Source organism: Oncorhynchus mykiss, chromosome 12, assembly GCF_013265735.2.
Source record: "Oncorhynchus mykiss isolate Arlee chromosome 12, USDA_OmykA_1.1, whole genome shotgun sequence".
Taxonomy (NCBI): Eukaryota; Metazoa; Chordata; class Actinopteri; order Salmoniformes; family Salmonidae; genus Oncorhynchus; species Oncorhynchus mykiss.
The window spans coordinates 7836116-7856243 of NC_048576.1; the positions used below are offsets into that span (position 1 = coordinate 7836116).

Below are 20128 nucleotides of genomic sequence, written 5' to 3' on the forward strand. Positions count from 1 at the left end.
CTTCTATACACACACACACAAAAGCACGTGGACACCCTTTCAAAATAGTGGATTTGGCTATTTCAGCCACACCCGTTGCTGACGTGTATAAAATTTGAGCACACAGCCATGCAATCTCCATACACAAACATTGGCAGTAGAATGGATGCCACCTTTCCAACAAGTCTGCTTGTCAAATTTCTGCCCTGCTAGAGCTGCCCCGGTCAACTGCAAGTGCTGTTATTATGAAGAAACGTCTTTGGAGGAACAACTTCTTAGCCGTGAAGTGGTAGGCCACAAGCTCACAGAACGGGACTGCAGCACGTAAATTCTGTCCTTGGTTGCAACACTCACTACCGAGTTCCAAACTGCCTCGAAGCAACATCAGCACAATAAATTGGGAGTTTCATGAAATGGGTTTCCATGGCCGAGCAGCTGCACACAAGCCTTAACGTCACCATTTTTTTGTTTTACCTTTAACTAGGCAAGTCAGTTAACAAACTGTTATTTACAAGGACAGCCTAAGAACAGTGGGTTTTTACCTTTTACCAGTGTGATTCAATCTTGCAACCTTTCGTTTACTAGGCCAACGCTCTAACCACTAGGCTAGAGTGGTGTAACGCTCGCTGCCATTGGACTCTGTAGTGGAAACGCGTTCTCTGGCGTGATGAAATCGCGCTTCACCATCTGGCAGTTAGATGGAATATGTGAGTTTGGCCAAATCGAACACTACCTGCACCAATGCATAGCACCAAAAAAAGTTGAGGAAGAGAATGGTCTGGGGCTGTTTTTCATGGTTCGTGCTTGACTTAGTTCCAGTGAAGGGAAATCCTAATGCGTCAGCATTCAATGACACTAGACAATTCTGTGCTTCCAACTTTGTGACAGTTTGGGGAAGGCCCTTTCCTGTTTCAGCATGACAATGCCCTCGTGCACAAAGCGAGGTCCAAACAGAAATGTTTTGTTGAGATCGGTGGGGAAGAACTTGACTGGTCTGCACAGAGTCCTGACCTCAACCCCATCAGGATGATGTGGAACAGACTGAGCCAGGTTTTAAAAAATAAAGCCAACATCAGTGCCCGACCTCACTAATGTGCTTGTATGGAAACAAGTCACAGCAATGTGCCAACATCTAGTGGAAAGCCTTGCCTGAAGAGTGGAGGCTGTTATAACAGCAGGGGGGGGGGGGGGGGGGGGGGGGGCAACCAGACCAATGCTCAGGATTTTGAAAGGAGACAGTCATAGTCCACAAACACATTTTTTTTTTAAGTATACAATTAGGCAATACAGCCCAAGGGGATGTCAAATGTTGGCCAATATAACTTGACACTAATTGCTACTATGAACTTACCAAAGTAAGTTTGCTTCATACTCTAGGTGTATTGTCTGAGTATAACATCCAGGACCCAAACCCCAGTTTAGAATGGCCTCATACCAAATCCATTGTAACAGGCGTTGGGATGAGAGTCTACTTTGGGATGCCTACAATAAGAATGAGAGTCTAGGAAGGACTGCATTCCAGGAAAATATGTTTGTTTATTGGGTAATAGGACAGAACACTACTTAAGCTAAATATATAACAGTAGTACATTAACCACATTGCAATCATAAGACATTTTATTATTATTAAAAGATTAGAACCAAGACACCATCAATTGTGCTAAAATAAAATCTAAGTGAACCAAACCAAAGTGAGTAAACATGTCAAAAACCTCCAGGAACGCTGATAAATGTATTATCAAAAAGGGTTAAGGGACCTGGTGAAGCTATATACAAATATAATTCAAGAAAGCTAAGATCTGATGTAGAGATATGACATTTAAAATTCCAGCATCACAGTATTTGCATAATAACAATTCACTGACCTATATATCGGTTGACGGGTTACGAGTACACTTCTATTTCTGATAAATATAAACAGCCCATTTCACGAATCACAAAAAGACAGCCTGAGTAACTGCAGTAAAACATGTAAAAAATACTTGGATAACACTTATTGCAGTGATTATTGCTATACTGCCAGAGCACAAATAATGCTGGTGTCAAAGCCCAACGTAGTACAGAGCTGCTCTAGTCAAAGTAGTGAATCATCATCATCATCCTATAATTGGACAATATCCAAGCGCCACACTAAATTGACATTCATCCAACTCTTACCTTTGCATTACGTCATTGACTTAAGACGTGTCCACTTGATTAATAGTTGTGTTGCTATAATGCAGTACATAAAAGGACTAGAGCCCTGATTAGATACTTTACCCAAAGTGTACTCAATTACTTCCCTGTAAAAAGAAAAGGATCAGGGTATAGAATATTGGAAACGGCTTTTTAAAATGCAAAGAGGAAAAAAAAAAAAAAAAGTGAATTAGTGCACAGGGTGAAGGGTAAGAAATTGGGACGCAACCAAGTCCTCTATCATCAACCCCTTGCGCCAGTCAGTCCTCTTCCTATGCAAGAGCCACACACTAACACCACTAGTAATCTATTCTTATAACACTTCTTAGAATGCTACTTAAGAGAATGACCACCTAGTGCCATCCACTCCTCCTCCCACTGGTTGCTCACTCAGAGGAAGCCCCACCACCTGTTGAGGTTCACCACTCCACCGCCACGACCCGTTTCCAGGTGCCTATTCTCGCTCTCCTCCCAGCGTTGGATTTCTCCATTCTCCACCAGAACGAACTTCCACTCCACCAGTTTCTCCGCAGGGAGGGCGACCCAGCTGGCCCAGAACCCGTCCTGGCCCCTCTCCAGCGGAACAAAGCCCTTCCAGCTCCCCAGCTCCGGTTGGTTCCCAGTCACAGCCAGTTCCTGCCGGGGAGACAGGGTGTGATAGTGGATACAGAACCTCACCTGTACTGCATGTGGTTCGTTAGGAAGCACAGCTGCCATTTTATTCTCCTGCAGGTCTCCATCTTGTGTTACAGGTGTGGTTTCAGCTTCTTTGACCTTTGATGTGGGCGTTTCAGTGATTGTTGAATCGTCTGCATTGTGCTGCGTTTCTGTGGGCTGATGCTCCGCCTCGGCAGAGCAGTCGGACGAGTGGCTTATCCTCACCCAGGGAGTGTCAGCGTTACCCTCTGCATCTGTGACACTTACCGTCATCCATTCATTGTAGTCCATAGTGGCTTCCATGATGTTTATTTCAACTTCCTGACAACTGCTCTCTACCCGTGTGTCCATGCTCTTATCAACCCCCTCTCCCTTCCGCTCGGAAATCACATGGGTGTCGCGAGCTTCCGTAGGCTCCCTGCTTAACCCTTCCATCGCGGTGTCATGAAGAACACCGTCTCTGTTGGGATCAGTGCAGAGACTGTCTGGCTGTTGGTCAAACAGTTCCTGGGGGTTGCTAGTCATGCTCGCTGTAGGGTCAATCCCTGTTGTATTCCAGCTTTGAGCCGGTTGTCGAGCGTTTCCACGGTCATTGAGATCGTCTCTTTTCGCTACCCATGCATTTGCCACTTCACAATATTCGAAACCTGCTGAACGATCGTCCACTTGCGGGAAGTGACTGTAGAGATCCTCAACCATCGCTTCCATGTCATCCTCCATGGTTCTAGACTTCTCATAGACCTCCACATGGCTGGTCATCACAACAGCGCCTGGGCATTTTCCTTCCTGGATCACCGTAACAGACAGTTGGTCAGGTTCTTGTAGACCAGAGTCAGTCAACATGTCAGGGAGAGTTTCATTGACTTGTGGAGCTTCCTGAGGGTTGTTGGCAAAGGTAAGTGGATGGCTAGCCACAGACTCCTCGGTGCGCTGACAATCATTCCTCAGTTCAACTTCCTTCAAACCCTCCTCTTCCGGGTTATACAAGTCTGTAGCCTTCATCTGTCCAGATTGACTGTTTATGTCACTGAGGGAATGGTGACTGGTAGCCTGTTCCTCCTCATCCAGGGTATTGTCAGTCCGAGACCGTGTGTCATCCTGACACAAGCCTCCACAGATCTGACATAGGCCTTCATAATGACATAAGCCTCTGTGCTCTTCAGGTGGAGAGCAGAGGTGAAACTCAGCATAAGGACCGTCGCTCTTCTTGGTCGTTCTTCTCCGTCTAATGGTTTGTAGATCCTCATCGGTTGTTGGGATACCCTCAATGGGTTCTACATCCTCATCGATTGTTGGAATCCGTACCACGGGCTCCCTCTTCCATCCCTCTCCATCCCAGCTCGCCAGTGCCTCTGGAATCACCTCAGTCTCCTCTAGAATAGAAGCAGATGCAAAATGAGTGATCAGTCTACATCCTCACATTCTACAAAAATAATTTTAAAAAAAACCCATCGAATTAGGAATACAATGACAGGAACCTTCAGGACGGTATTTAAAACATGTATTTATTTTTTATAAAGTCAGCGGTTTTGGTAAGAGAGTTGGTCAACCATGGTCAGCCAGTGCTGTGATAAGATCACGTCGAACAAACGAAGTCAAAGATGATGTGCACTGTGTAAGCTAACCAACCAGTGAGGAATGATCATTTTTAAAAAGGAACATTCCGTTCAAACAAGGCCATCAAGCCAGTCATAGTGGATGAAAATCAGATAAGACAAAGTTGTAAATGCAACAAGTACTTCATATTGTATCTATACTGAACAAAAACTATAAGATTTGAAAAGTGTTAGCTCTTAAGGAACTCAAATAAATGCATTAGGCCCTAATCTACAAAAATGCACGCCTGGGAATACAGATATGCATCTGTTGGTCACAGATGTCTTTAAAAAAATATATATACATATATTTTTTTTATGTAAAAAAGGGGCGTGGATCAGAAAACGAGTCAGTATCTGGTGTAACCCACATGCAGGGAGACATCTCCTTCACAGAGTGGATCAGGCTGTTGATTGTGGCATGTGGAATGTTGTCCCACTCAATGGCTGTGCGAAGTTGTGGGATGTTAGTGGTAACTGGAACATGCTGTCGTAAACGTTGATCCAGAGCATCCCAAACATGCTCAATGGGTGACATGTCTGGTGAGTATGCAGGCCATGGAACTAGGATAGTTAGTTTCCAGGAATTGTGTGCAGATCCTTGCGACATGGGGCCGTGCGTCATCATGCTGAAACGCGACGGCAGTGGATGACCAGCACGACAACGGGCCTCAGGCTCTCATCACAGTATCTATGCATTCAAAATTGCATTCAATTTTTAATTTTTTTTTTTATTGTGTTTGTCCATAGCTTATGCCTGTCCATACCATAACCCCAGCATGGGGCACTGTTCACAACGTTATCAAACCACAACGCCGGTTGGACGTACTGCCATATTCTCTAAAACGACGTTGGAGGCTTATGGTAGAGAAATTAACATTAAGTTCTAGCAACAGCTCTGGTGGAAATTACTGCAGTTACCATGCCAACCGCACGTGCCCTCAAATCTTGAGACATGTGGCATTTCAGAGTGGCCTTTTGTCCAACACAAGGCCTGTGTGTGTGTGTGTAATGATCATGTTGTAATGACTTGTTGATTTGCCACACTTGTCAGCTGGATGGATTATCTTGGCAAAAGAGAAATGATCACTAAAACATAGATGTACACAAATGTGCGCAAAAATTTAATTAAGCTCTGTGCATAGGGAAAATCATATATCAGCTCATGAAACCAACACTGTACATTTTGAGTTTATATTTCAGTGTAATAACTCAGCTTCCAAGAATGGTCTGAGAGATTGCCTCCAATAGATTATACTGCAGAAAGGTGGTATAAAAACAAACTAATTATAAAAGGCAATTTTAGGCTGACAATTAATTATATTACATTTCTGATATGTAACAAGCCTTTGTTTATAGCACCTGTCCAGGGATATTCAAATCAAAGCCTGGAGGGCCACAGTACCGCTGGTTCTATTCTAACTGGTGTCCCAGGTCTGAATTAGTCCCATTATAAAACACTATTAAGACAGAAATGAAACTGGCTACACGGGATTTTAATAACCCCGACTACGCCTCTGCCATTCACTCCAATTAGACTGGTTTGGAGCATGCGTCGATATAGCTGCGACCTAAAATACGATCTATTCTAGTAGAACGGGATAATTCTAAACTCCGCAACAAAAGAAACGTCCCTTTTTCAGGACCCCTGTCTTGCAAAGATAATTAATAAAAATCCAACTTCACAAATCTTCATTGTAAAGGGTGTAAACACTGTTTCACATGCTTAATTAATGGATCAACATGCCCCTGTGGAACGGTCGTTAAGACACTAACAGCTTACAGACGGTAGGCAATTAAGGTTACAGTTATGAAAACTTAGGACACTAAAGAGGCCTTTCTACTGACACTGAAAAACACCGAAAGATCCCCGGGGGCCCTGCTCATCTGCATGAACATGCCCTAGGCCTGCTGCAAAGAGGCATGAGGAATACAGATGTGGCCAGGACAATAAATTGCTATGTCTGTACTGTGAGACGCCGACGGACAGCTGATCGTCCTCAGTGGCAGACCACATGTAACACCTGCACAGGATCGGTACATCACACCTGCAGGACAGGTACAGGATGGCAACAACTGCCTGAGTTACACCGGGAACACATAATCCCGCCATCAGTGCTCAGATGGTCCGCAATAGGCTGAGAGGCTGGACTGAGGGCTTGAAGGCCTGTTGTAAGGCAGGTCCTCACCAGGCATCACCGGCAACTACATTGCCTATGGGCACAAACCCACCGTCGCTGGACCAGACAGGACTGGCCAAAAGTGCTCTTCACTGACGAGTCGCGGTTGTCTCAACAGGGTGATGGTCGGATTCGCGTTTATCGTCGAAGGAATGAGCGTTACACCGAGGCCTGTACTCTGGAGCAGGATCGATTTAGAGCACATATGTCAGAGTCAAGGCCCGCGGGCCACATCCGGCCCGCAAGAAGGTTTTTTACGGCCCCTGGGATGATCTTGATTTATTATTAGAACCGGCCCGCAGCAAGCCGGCAGCCCGCAGATCTTTTACACGCACCAATACTACATTTCCCACAATGCAAAGGTGACGCACCGAGCAGTAGGCTGCTTCATTTCAATATTTATTGGCACAGCAGTCGTCAGCATCACAGTAAAATTAACTTTCAGATACCCATCAAAAATGGCAAAACGGAAGGTGGATACTGAGAACCGGGGGTTTCAAACAAGGTGGGAGTCGGAGTATATGTTCACGAAGGTAGCTGGAAAACCTGTGTGTCTTGTGTGGAGAAAGTGTGGTGGTACTGAAAGAGTATAATCTGAGACGACATTATGAAACGAAACACGCGGACAAAAACAAGAATATGGACATGGAACAAAGGCTACAAAAGGCAGAGGAATTAAAACGAGGCCTCAAATCTCGACAGGCTCTGTTCAAAAAAGCCAAATCACAAGGCCAGGCTGCTGTCAAGGCCAGTTTTATTTTGGCAGAAGAGATCGCTAAATCAGCCCGGCCATTTACGGAGGGGGATTTCATCAAAAACTGCATGATTAAAGTTTGTGACGAAGTTTGCCCAGAAAAAAGGCAACTCTTTTTAAATGTGAGTCTGAGCAGAAACACCATTGCCGAGAGAGTAGACCAGTTGTCCAATCTAAAAGAGCAGCTTGTGAAAAAGGGAAAATATTTTATTGCATATTCCTTGGCTGTGGATGAGAGCACCGACATTTCTGACATTGCCCAGTTGTCAATTTTCATCCGCGGAGTGGACTCCAACCTAAGCGTGACAGAGGAGTTTTTGGCTTTACGTCCTATGCATGGCACAACTACGGGGCATGATTTGTATGAAGAGGTGTCAAGATGTGTAAATGAGATGGAGCTGCCTTGGGAAAAACTCGTGGGTTTGACAACCGACGGAGCACCTGCGATGTGTGGACACAGGAGCGGACTGGTGGCGAAGATACGGGAAAAGATGCAAGAGGAAAACGCGACAGGTGAGCTGACAGCTTATCATTGTATCATACACCAGGAAGCGTTGTGCGGTAAAGCCTTGAAAATGGAGCATGTAATGAGCATCATCACGCGCACAGTTAACTTTATCAGAGCCAAAGGTTTGAATCACCGCCAGTTCAAGGCATTTCTGACGGAGTTAGAAACGGAGCATGGTGATTTGCCTTATCACACAGAGGTGCGATGGCTAAGCCAGGGAAAGGTGCTTCAAAGATGTTTCGAGCTTCGTGAGGAGATTTGTCTGTTCTTGGACAGCAAAGGGAAAGACACAACACAACTCCGAGACGAAATGTTTCTGTGTGAAATGGCTTTTCTGTGTGACATTACGAGTCATCTGAATGCAATAAACTTGCAGCTGCAGGGTCGGGATCGTGTCATCTCTGATATGTACAGTACAGTGAAGGCATTTAAAACCAAACTGACTCTGTGGGAGACGCAGATGCGGAAAGAAAATTTGAGCCACTTTCCCAGCTGCCAGACCATGAAAGAGAAGCTCTCTACCAGTGCGTTCCCGAGCACACAGTTGGCTGATAAAATAGGTATGCTTGCCGCTGACTTTCGACGCCGATTTGCTGACTTTGAAGCACAAAAAAGCAGGTTGGAACTGCTCGGTAACCCATTTGCTGTTGACGTGGAAAGCTCACCACCAAACCTCCAAATGGAGTTGATTGACCTCCAATGCAATGATGCACTGAGGGCAAAATATGCGGCAGTGGGTGCTGCGGAGTTCGCCCGTTTCCTCCCCGGCACAATGCCCCAGCTGCGCATCCAGGCTGCTCAAACGTTGTCTATGTTTGGCAGCACATACCTGTGTGAACAACTGTTCTTTGATGAACCTGAACAAAACATCACACAGAAGTCGACTTACTGCTGAACACCTCCACTCAATTCTGAGGATTTCTTCAGCTCAGAGCCTTACCCCGAACATTGATGAACTTGTGGAAAAGATGGGACACCACCAAGTATCACCCTCAACCTCAAACAAGTGAACATTACTGTGCAATCACATATGAGTTTTTACTCAGTTCAAGTTTAAAAGTTAAAATTTAATATTTGTTTTCACTGCATGTTACTTCTCCTTAAACAAAGTGTTGTTTTTGATTAATAGATTTTTGCACTTTATTTTTTTGTATTTCAATCCAATTATATTTTAAAAATATTTCAGTTGAGTGGATGATAGAAAATTGCTATTATTGTTTTTTCTTTGAAGTAAATTTAGCCCACTTTTGCTAAAATAGAAAATATAGTCTACTGATGGTGCCTTGAATACCGGTTTCTTTCATTTAATGTTCATGTTATGGGGATATTTATATAAAGGAAATTTGTCTTTTGTGTCTGTTGAAAATTAAAGATTACTGACAGAGCCATAAGAAAATATTGCTTTATTTATCTGATCATATTGTAATATATTTGTTAGGTTTTCAGTAGGTTCACTAGACTATATGCGTCATTTAAAAATTTTTCAATGAACATTCGAACAGTCCGGCCCTCGTCTTGTAGCTGATTTTTTTATTTGGCCCTCCGTCCATTTGACTTTGACACCCCTGATTTAGAGGTTGAGGGTCTCATGGTCTGGGGCGGTGTGTCACATCGGACTGAGCTTGTCATTGCAGGCAATTCCAATGCTGTGCGTTACAGGGAAGACATCCTCCTCCATGTGGTACCCTTCCTGCAGGCTCATCCTGACGTAACCCTCCAGCATGACAATTCCAACAGCCATACTGCTCATTCTGTGTGTGATTTCCTGCAAGACAGGACTGTCAGTGTTCTGCCATGGCCAGTGAAGAGCCCGGATCTCAATCCCATTGAGCACATCTGGGACCTGTTGGGTCGGAGGGTGAGGGCTTGGGCCATTCCCCTCCAGAAATGTCAGGAAACTTGCAGGGGCCTTGGTGGAAGAGTGGGGTAACATCTCACAGCAAGAACTGGCAAATCTGGTGCAGTCCATGAGGAGGAGATGCACTGCAGTACTTAATGCAGCTGGTGGCCACACCAGATACGGACTTCATTTGATTTTGACCCCCCCTTTGTTCAGGGACACATTATTCAATTTCTGTTAGTCACATGTCTGTCGAAGTTGTTCAGTTTATGTCTCAGTTGTTGAATCTTATGTTCATACAAATATTTACACATGTTAAGTTTCCTGAAAATAAACGCAGTTGACAGTAAGATGTTTTTTTGTTGCTGAGTTTAGTTGCGGGTCATTCTGGTGGCTAAACAGAGCCTTACACCCTAGTTTCCACTTCACCAACAAAGTTAAATGCAAGTTTCTATATATAATCTCTAGGAAAACTATTTGCCAGTCGTTGGGTAAATCGTGTCCATCGCTGTCAAATAGACGTTGGAATCCATCTTGTCCAAACCACACCCCAATCCTGCTGTGTTAGGCAATGGAATGACATTAGGAAGCGACTCCTGCGGTGCGTGGTCTACGACGTAATCTAGCACCAGCGACACAGCAAATAGGTAAATCTATTTGAATTCAAATCACTGTTAGACAGCACCCCTTTCGACTTTTAGCAAAACCTTCTCTATGTATTTGCCCGTTTTAGAAGTGGTCAGGAAGTGACTGGACCTGAATGCTCAAACAGTCATGGGATAAAAAAGGGGCTCAAAGTTGACCTAACGTTTTGCATACCCCACCATGAGTCACTGCCCACTTCCTGTATGGAAAGTTATTTAAAATCAAAAGGGAGTCAAGTGATTGAATTCATATGGATTTACTCAGGAATGCAGTGTGGCTCAGACAAAAGTTGGGAGTCAAATTTGTCCCTTTGCTTTCAAATAAACATTTGACAGCCGATAGTGTTGAGATTCTAGATATTAATTTGTTGACAGGAAAAGCTAATTTACAGTTTAGGCAGACACTAATTCAGGGTTGTTTCGTTTGCCAGCCACCAGAACCAGCCGCAACACTCAGCCGATTATGTTTTCCATTGATGAAGTCTCATCTCTATGTTGCATTCCCAACCATACAGTTGCTCAAAGACCTAACGCTTTGGTCAGGTCCAATAAGTTCAGTGATTTATACAAATATTTATGGATGGTTTTGTTCAAATCAAAAAACGAGTGCTGTCAAAGTGAATAAATTCAAATAATTTTTATTCCCCCAATTGAATGATCAAATTGATTTCAATTGGACTATGTAGCCTATAATGTATTAGTCTTCAGCCAATCTTGGTTATTTATTTGTAGCATATTTTTTTAAATCCTTCGATTGTGTAACAATTGCAGACACTGGCAACTTTTTATTTGTAGTCCACTTCAGAACGAAGTTCTGCAGTCAGCCATCTTGATTCTGTTTAGCCGGTGTATAGAGTGACGCAGAATGGCAAAAAAAATGAACTACTCAATTAGCTGTTCACAAGTGGCCCGAGGAAGTCGGTAACTAAGCGTTTAAGTGCAACTTTATTGACGATGGTTTGGGGAAACAGCGTGGAGATTTAACGATGCGCCTACAAACAGTCTAACGATGATCTTTGCCTTAAAGATGCTGTCGGGAATCCGGGCCCTGGTCAGTTTGCCAAATATTTAAAATGTATTTTATTTAACTAGGCAAGTAGGTTAAGAACAAATTCTTATTTTCAATGACGGCCTGCCTTGTTCAGGGGCAGAACGACAGATTGACCTTGTCAGCTCTGGGATTCGATATAGCAACCGTTCGGTTACTAGTCCAACGCTCTAACCACTAGACTACCTGCTGGTTACTAGTCCAACGCTCTAACCACTAGGCTACCTGCTGGTTACTAGTCCAACGCTCTAACCACTAGGCTACCTGCTGGTTACTAGTCCAATGCTCTAACCACTAGGCTACCTGCTGGTTACTAGTCCAATGCTCTAACCACTAGGCTACCTGCTGGTTACTAGTCCAATGCTCTAACCACTAGGCTACCTGCGGCCCACACAAAATATCTAACCTCATTAGCAGTGCAAAGGAAGGGTATAATACTGGGTACTTTTGAAGTTCAACAGTAATTTTTTTTTTTTTTTTCACAGAATTTGTCATCACATTGTTGTATTTTAATCACAACATAGGTGGCTTTGTGCACTTCAGATTATCAGTAGTCTTAATTCTCTGGACCACTGGTTTCAACAAGTAAAATGTGATTATTTAGAAATAGAAAAATGACAAAGCTGGAAAACATGATCAAATATGAATCAATTTAGTGAATACCATTAGTGTTAGATATCAGGTTCAGCATGAAACATTTGTACACACTGAACAAAAGTTAAAAACACAACATGCAAAGTGTTGTTCACATGTGCAAGAAATAAAATCCCAGAATTTTCACATATGCACAAAAAGCAACTCAAATGTGTTAACATCCATGTTAGTGGGCATTTCTCCTTTGCCAAGATAAAGCGATCCACCCGACAGGTGTGGCATAAAGACGCTGATTAAACAGCATTATCATTACAGGTGCACCTTGGGCTGGGGACATTTTTTTTTTTTAACTACTAAAATGTGCAGTTGTGTCACGCCACAGCTATCTTGTGCAATTGGCATGCTTACTGCAGGAATGTCAACCAGAGTTGTTAGAGAATTTAATGTACACTTCCATCAATCTGCCTCCAATGTTCAGGAGAATTTGGCTTTAGGTCCAACCGGCCTCAATCACGTGAAACAACCTCCACATCCAGCTTCCGCGGCATCGCCTGAGACCACCCGGACAGCTGATGAAACAGAAGTATTTATGTCTGTAATAAAGCCCTTGTGGGGGGACAACTCATTCTGATTGGCTGGGCCTGGCCCCACACTGGGTGGGCCTGCGCCCTCCCAGGCCGACCCTCTGGCAGTCATGTGAAATCCATAGATTAAGGCCTAATGAATTCATTTATATGGAATCATTATATTAACTTCGACTCAGTAAATGAACTCACATTTTTTTTTAACTTTGCCATGTCTTTGTTGCAAATGTTTACTAATATAATATAATACAATACATAGTCAACAATTGGGGTGTGAAAGAATATTTGTGATTTCCATGTGGATTGGCAAAATGTCAACAGGGCACCAGAGAGCTGTCAGTGTAGATAGCTAATGTTCTGTTGCAGTTGTATTTGTGGCAGCCGCAAACGCACTATATAAATAGTTAAAACCTGTTTGGGATAGGGGGCAGCATTTTCACTTTTGGATGAATAGCGTTCCCATAGTAAACTGCCTCCTACTCAGTCCCAGATGTTAATATATGCATATTAGTAGTCTTGAATAGAAAACACTGACGTTTAAAACTGTTTGAATGTCGTCTGAGTAACAGAACTCATATGGCAGGCAAAAACCTGAGAAATCCAGCCAGGAAGTGGGACATCTGAGGTTTGTAGTTTCAAAGCTTGGCCTACCGAATACACAGTGTCTATGGGGTCAAGTTGCACTTCCTAAGACTTCCACTAGACATCAACCATCTTTAGAAACTTGTTTCAAGCTTCTGCTATAAAAGGGGGGAATGGGACATGAATGAGTCAGTATCTGGCAGAGTGTCTCAGGCTCGCGCTATTTGGACATAAATGGACTTTATGGAACAACTCAGTCATTTGTCAAACTGGGATTCCTGGGAGTGCATATCTATAATGTTATTTCTAACTTGTTGACTCCAACATGGCGGATATTTCTTTAGTTGGATAGGGCTCTGAGCGCCGTACTCAGATTATGCTTTTCTGTAAAGTTTTGGAAATCTGACAGCGGTTGCATTGAGAAGTCTCTTTAATTCTGTGAATAACATTTGTATCTTTTATCAAAGTTTATTATGAGTATTTCTAGGATATGATGAGGCTATCTGCAAAATCACCAGATGTTTTGGAATCAAAACATTACTGCACCAATGTAAACAGATTTTTGGATATAAATATGCACATTAACGAACAAAACATATGTATTGTGTAACATGTCCTATGAGTGTCATCTGATGAAGCTCAAAGGTAAATTATTATTTTCTATATTTCTGCTTTTTGTGACTCCTATATTTGGCTGGAAAAATGGCTGTTTGTGACTTGGCTCTGACCTAACATAATCATATGTTGTGCTTTCGCTGTAAAGCCTTTTTGAAATCAGACACGATGGGTAGATTACCAAGAAGTTGTTCATTTTCTGTATTGGATTTGTTGATGTGTGAAAGTTACATATTTCGAATAAATATTTTTGAATTTTGCACTTCTCAGTGGAACCCGTGGAGGAATGTTGTTCTGCTAGCGGAACCCGTGGAGGAATGTTGTTCTGCTAGCGGAACCCGTGCGCTAGAAAGGCTAAGAATACAATGAATTTCCAGTAATACGGATACTATTGAAAAGTTTGGTATAGATATGCGTTTTTATACATTTTATTAATGGACATGGTACAACCTTTGGTAGGTAGGCTGCTGGCAGGCTTCGGCACAACAAAGTAAATATTTTTGATTCTGATGGGGTACAAAATTTGATATTTTTTATTTCAATTTTTTTTTTAAAAGGTATAGTTCACCCAGATTACACATTGGTTTACTTACCCTGTAAAACGGTCAATGGACAGGGTATGACATTACTTAATGCTTTGGCTTAGTTTCCCGGACACCGTTTCCACATGCTAACGTTGTAGCATTTGTAGAGAATTTATTGGAACACATTCACACCTAACAATCCCATGTGGCACAAAGTCCATTCACGGTATGACCATTAGCATTTTCCCCCACATGTCCAGTCCAAATCATCCAAAAGTATCTGAAATTGATTGAAGCTCAACGTCACTTACAGATAAATTGTACATGATGCGAAAAATACTAATAACCAAAACATGACTGGGATTTGTGCCAAATGCTAAAATTGCCAGGGACACTGAAGCAAAGCGTGGACTGTTATCACATCGTGTCCATGGACTCCTTACAAGGTAGCCTAGCGGTTAGAGCGTTGGGCCAGTAACCGAAAGGTTGCTAGATACAATGACCAAGCTGACAGGGTAAAAAATAAAATAATCGTCGTTCTCCCCCTGAACAAAGCCGTCATTGTGAATAAGAATTTGTTTAACTGGTTAAATAAAATACTAAAAAGTAAAACAATGTAATTTGGGTGAACCATCCCGTTAGTTCAGTCTCATGCGCACTCAGTTGAAGGAGACCTGCGCACACGTGTGTTTGTAGGCATGGCTGTAGCAGGAATCTAGCATCATGGAGGGTCATTCAAAATAACATACCGCAAAACAGAACGAGCAAGATAATCTTACTATACGAATGGTTGCTTATGTCTTAATTCAAATCATAACCGATCAGAAAATGGGAACACAAATAAAAATGTTGATTTACCTGTTGACTCGACACAAGAGAGGAGTGCTTCTTCGGTTGTAGTCTCCTTTCCAGTTTCATCTTCAACCTTTCTTCTCGGACCTTTCAGTGTCTGTATAGATCTGTATATGATCAGTGCAGCCCATACAGACATCATGGCAATAATAGCGAGAACCACTGCAATCATCCAATCACTCATACAATACAACGCAGTTAAATCCCCAGCACGGTTTTCAAACGCGACGGTTTTACTTTTCTTGATAGTCATTTCTGAAGCTTCGGTCATCGATAGGAGAGAGCCAGGTACAAGCAACGTGCTCGCATATAAACACGCGTGTGTGTTCTTCTCCACGCGCGTTCCAAATGACCTCTTATTGCGGCACAAACACATCTCAGATCTGCAATCAGGTGAGCCCGCTGACAATTGGCTGATTCGAATCATGGGCTGCGTTTACACAGACGGCCAAATTCAGATATTTTTTTGTTGTTGTTGAGTAATGTGACTTTTGACCAATAAGATCAGCTCTGAAAAATATCTGACGTGAAAAGATCTAATGTGATTTATCAAAATACCAATTAGTGGGGGGAAAAAAATATCAGAATTGGGCTGACTGTGTAAACGCAGCCTAGGGTAGGGTTTCCCAAACTGGGTCCTGGGCGTTGATCAAGGGAGGCAATCCAATCAAAATATTGCACATTTCTTTCGCTCAAGCGCCTCCTCAATTAGCCTGTATGTTAAACCAAAATGATACAACATAAATCAATCAAACAACAACACAATTAATTGCAGACAGACACACCTTGAAAATAGTTCAAACAATATTTTAATGATTGTGTGTTGCATTGGTCATGTTGTATGGAAATTGATGCTTTGTGATACAAATTGATGCCTTTTTTTGTATTATAGTGGACCTGCTCACACTTGTGCAAATATGCATTATTAGTGTGTGGGTGGTATGGGCCTTGATCATGAATAATCCAGTATAATCGGGATCTTATTATTTGACATGACCATTTATTTCAACACTCACAATTGAGAACTCGTTCCTTTCCAGCATGTCAACATTAGTCATACTGTAAATGAAATGTACGAATCTTCTGCCATCTAGTGGAATAAAGGGGTAGGTCCCACAATCCGTGTATTTGGCTTTAATAGGCTACTGAACTGTAAAACAAATATATAAAAATGTATCAAGGATAAATCATTGACCAGAAACCAGTGTCGGACATTCATACGCGAATACGTCATTTGTTTAACTGTATTATTGCGTCAGTATCATCACGTGATGAAAAACCAATCGTTTTTCTGTTTACCGGTAGTTTTGTGTTTGATATCACTCTGGCATAATCCAAATGAATCTCGATGGGTCATTATTGACGTTTAGCGTCGACAGGGACAGAGTCCTCTGTTTTTTTTTTAAAACAGACTGTTGTTGTAATCGATAATCTCTTCAAATTAGGACACTTTGTTATTACTCTTGAGTAAATTAGCTACTTTAAATCTAATCTTATTTACCAGTCAATCGATGGTGGAGTCTGTGCATGCGCTGCAGTTGTACATCATCGCGTTCTCCCGCTCTTTTCTTGCACTCCACGGTCAGCTCCTTGGTCTTGCTGACGTCGAGGGAGACGTTGTTGACCCTCCTGCTAGTTCTCTGACCTCCTTGTAGGCTGTCTCATCGCCGTTGGTGATCAGTCCTACCACTGTCCTATCGCCAGCAAACTTGATGATGGATTTGGAGTCCTGCGTGGCTTCACAGTGGTAGGTAAACACTAAACAGGGTCCCACTTTAAAACTGATCTAAATGACACAAATATTGGAATAATGCCATATTTGGACTACATAAAGTTAAACAATGTTGGAATGATGTTACATTATTTATAAATACAATCATTTATTAATTTGACAATAAACAGTAAAATCCCAGGTCAGAGAGATAATATCAATATAATATTCAGTGCTCTCCACTCAGTACAATGAAGCCTGTTTCTTTGTGATGTTTTCTGTCCTCATGGAAAGCTGTGAAAGTCTGTTTACAGATGAAGATTCGACATGCCAATGAATGTCCCAAGAGACTAAGGGACGGTTTTGCGGACACAGATTAAGCCTAATCCTAGACTAATTTGCACTTTTAAACGGGACAAATTGAAATTGCATTACTCAGACATGGTTTAAAATAGACTCTCAGATTTTCCCTAGTCTAGATTTAAAAAGTCAGATTTCAGGACGAGTTCATTTAGATCTAAGTGAAGGATTGAATTAAACCTGGCCTGAGTCCGTTTTGACTTCAGATTAATAGATATAGGTCCCCAGGTTGACCTTGACAATGGAGGAAAATGGTTGACCTGGACTATTTCAATGACTATCAAAGAGCACCACCAAGGGCAGACAGAGGGGCGGTTATAGACAGGAGTAAAACCCACTGAATGATTTGGTTTATATCAGTTTCCCTGACCATGTCCACATGTACAAAGAAAATGCAGCTGATATTTGTTTGCTTGAGCCAAGGCTTTGATCTGACATCTTCGGGGAAGGCCCATCCCTCCTTCCCTACTGATCACCTTGAGGTTTTTGGCATCTGGAACTTTCCATCGTGAAACAGGAGATTTGTGTGGTGTAAGTGAACTGACTGTATGCAGAATAGTCCACAAGGTCTGCAATGCTATATACATGTATATACAGTACCAGTCAACATTTTGCACATACTTACTCATTCCAGGGTTTCCCTTTATTTGTACTATTTTCTACTTTGTAGAATAATAGTGAAGACATCAAAACTATGAAATAACATAAATGGAATCATGTCGTAACCAACAAAGTGTTAAACAAATCAAAATATATTTTAGATTCTTCAAAGTAGCCACCCTTTGCCTTGATGACAGCTTTGCACACTCTTAGCATTCTCTTTACCAGCTTCATGAGAAATGCTTTCCAATGATAGTCCCACTAAGCGCAAACCAGATGGGATGCCGTATCGCTGAAGAATGCTTTGGTAGTCATGCTGGTTAAATGTGCCTTGAATTCAAATATATATATATATATATATTTTTAAAAGTCACTGAAATTCTTTGAATATTTTCTTTGACCTCTGTCCATTGTTTGGTTTAGGTGACTTGCTCCAAGTCCACAACAATGCTTATGTATTAGTGTCCTTAAAGTGGCTAGTGATACATGTATTACATAAAGATGGCAAGATGCAGTAGATGATATAGAGTACAGTATATACATATACATATGAGATGAGTAATGTAGGGTATGTAAACATGATATTAAGTGGCACTCCCTAGTCTAGAACTAATTCATCTGAGGTTAAGGATCGTCTCAGAAAGGCATTTTTTAAAAATCTGGATTAATTGAAGTAGAATTAGTCTCGCCCTCGTCCTGACTTGAATTAAACTCTGTCTGCGTAACCGCCCTTAAGGGTATATCCTATACATCATGGGTTATATGTGTAGGCCTACCTATGTTAGCAAATGTATACAAAAATACAGTTAAACATCACACACAATGTATTAACCTATCACAATTGGAGCAGGATAACCCTGCTGGAGGTCTGCTGGGTGCAGGGTTCTGTTTCAGCCCAGCAATAACACACCTGATTCAACTTATCAAATCTAATTTGTTTTATAATCAAGTGTGCTATTGCTGGGCTGGAATAGAAGTCTGTTCCCCCAGTAGATCTATTACTGGGCTGGAATAGAAGTCTGTTCCTCCAGTAGATATATTACTGGGCTGGAATAGAAGTCTGTTCCTCCAGTAGATATATTACTGGGCTGGAATAGAAGTCTGTTCCTCCAGTAGATCTATTACTGGGCTGGAATAGAAGTCTGCTCCCCCAGTAGATATATTACTGGGCTGGAATAGAAGTCTGTTCCTCCAGTAGATATATTACTGGGCTGGAATAGAAGTCTGTTCCTCCAGTAGATATATTACTGGGCTGGAATAGAAGTCTGTTCCTCCAGTAGATATATTACTGGGCTGGAATAGAAGTCTGTTCCTCCAGTAGATATATTACTGGGCTGGAATAGAAGTCTGTTCCTCCAGTAGATATATTGCTGGGCTGGAATAGAAGTCTGTTCCTCCAGTAGATCTATTACTGGGCTGGAATAGAAGTATGTTCCTCCAGTAGATCAGGTTGTCCACTGTTGTTATGGAGTTTTATTTTGTTCACCTGAATTTATGCTTTCGTAATAATAGCATACTTTGTTACTACTCAAATTATCTATTGTTGTTTAGACTAAGATGTCTTTATCTTTACATACCAGTTAGCTTATTTGTACATTTGTTTAAAGTGATGAAGTGTTGATTCTTTGAAGTGAAGGGGTTTAAACTGTTTTAATTGTTAAACTATTATTAGAAATGAACTAGTGTGAATGTTGATTTACATATCGCAGTCCTGCAATAAAGAGGCGGAGAGGTTATTCTGTCTGTAATGTGTCTGTGTTCTTGTGTTTGTATTCTCAAATCAACAGTTCCTTTTTTGCCTAGTTGTAAGATATTATATTTGCTTGTCTCTCTCTCTCTCAGTATATCAGCTATGTGAATCCATTTTGCAGTTTATCACATGGCATACACCGCCAATGCAGCCATAGACCTACAGTATGATGGCATCTACTGGCCTTGTGGGCATCTGTCACCTGAAGCGGAGAATAGCTAAGCTCACACATTGTTTATATGTTGAGATATACACTGAGTGTACAAAACATTAAGAACACCTGCTCTTTCCATGACATAGACTGACCAGGTGAAAGATATCATCCCTTATTGATGTCACTTGTTAGATCCTCTTCAATCAGTGTAGATGAAGGAGAGGAGACAGGTTAAAGAATGATTTTTTTTTAAGCCTTGAGACAATTGAGACATGGATTGTGTTTGTGTGCCATTCAGAAGGTGAATGGGCAAGACAAAAAAATGGAAGTGTCCTTGAACGGGGTGTGGTAGTAGGTGCCAGGCTCACCGGTTTGAAATGCAACGCTGCTGGGGTTTTCACGCCCAACAGTTTCCCGGGTGT

At 42.0% G+C, this 20128-nt stretch overlaps 1 protein-coding gene across 1 annotated transcript; it reads right to left on the bottom strand.

Moving 5' to 3' along the window:
• Positions 1–1491: 1491 nt before the first annotated feature.
• Positions 1492–15493, bottom strand: stbd1 (starch binding domain 1). The gene is made up of 2 exons (XM_021622580.2): positions 15138–15493; positions 1492–4184 (listed from the first exon to the last, which is right to left on the bottom strand). The coding sequence occupies exons 1-2, from the start codon at positions 15400–15402 to the stop codon at positions 2545–2547; spliced, it is 1905 nt and encodes a 634-aa protein (XP_021478255.2). The 5' UTR covers positions 15403–15493; the 3' UTR covers positions 1492–2544.
• Positions 15494–20128: the final 4635 nt, after the last annotated feature.

What these genes read in the sequence shown, in the direction of transcription:
- stbd1 (XM_021622580.2), bottom strand. Translation starts at nt 15,402, where the DNA reads ATGACCGAAGCTTCAGAAATGACTATCAAGAAAAGTAAAACCGTCGCG. An exon ending in CTCTTGTGTCGAGTCAACAG is followed by an intron (nt 4,185 to 15,137) that starts GTAAATCAACAT and finishes CTTCTATTCTAG; the next exon opens with AGGAGACTGAGGTGATTCCA.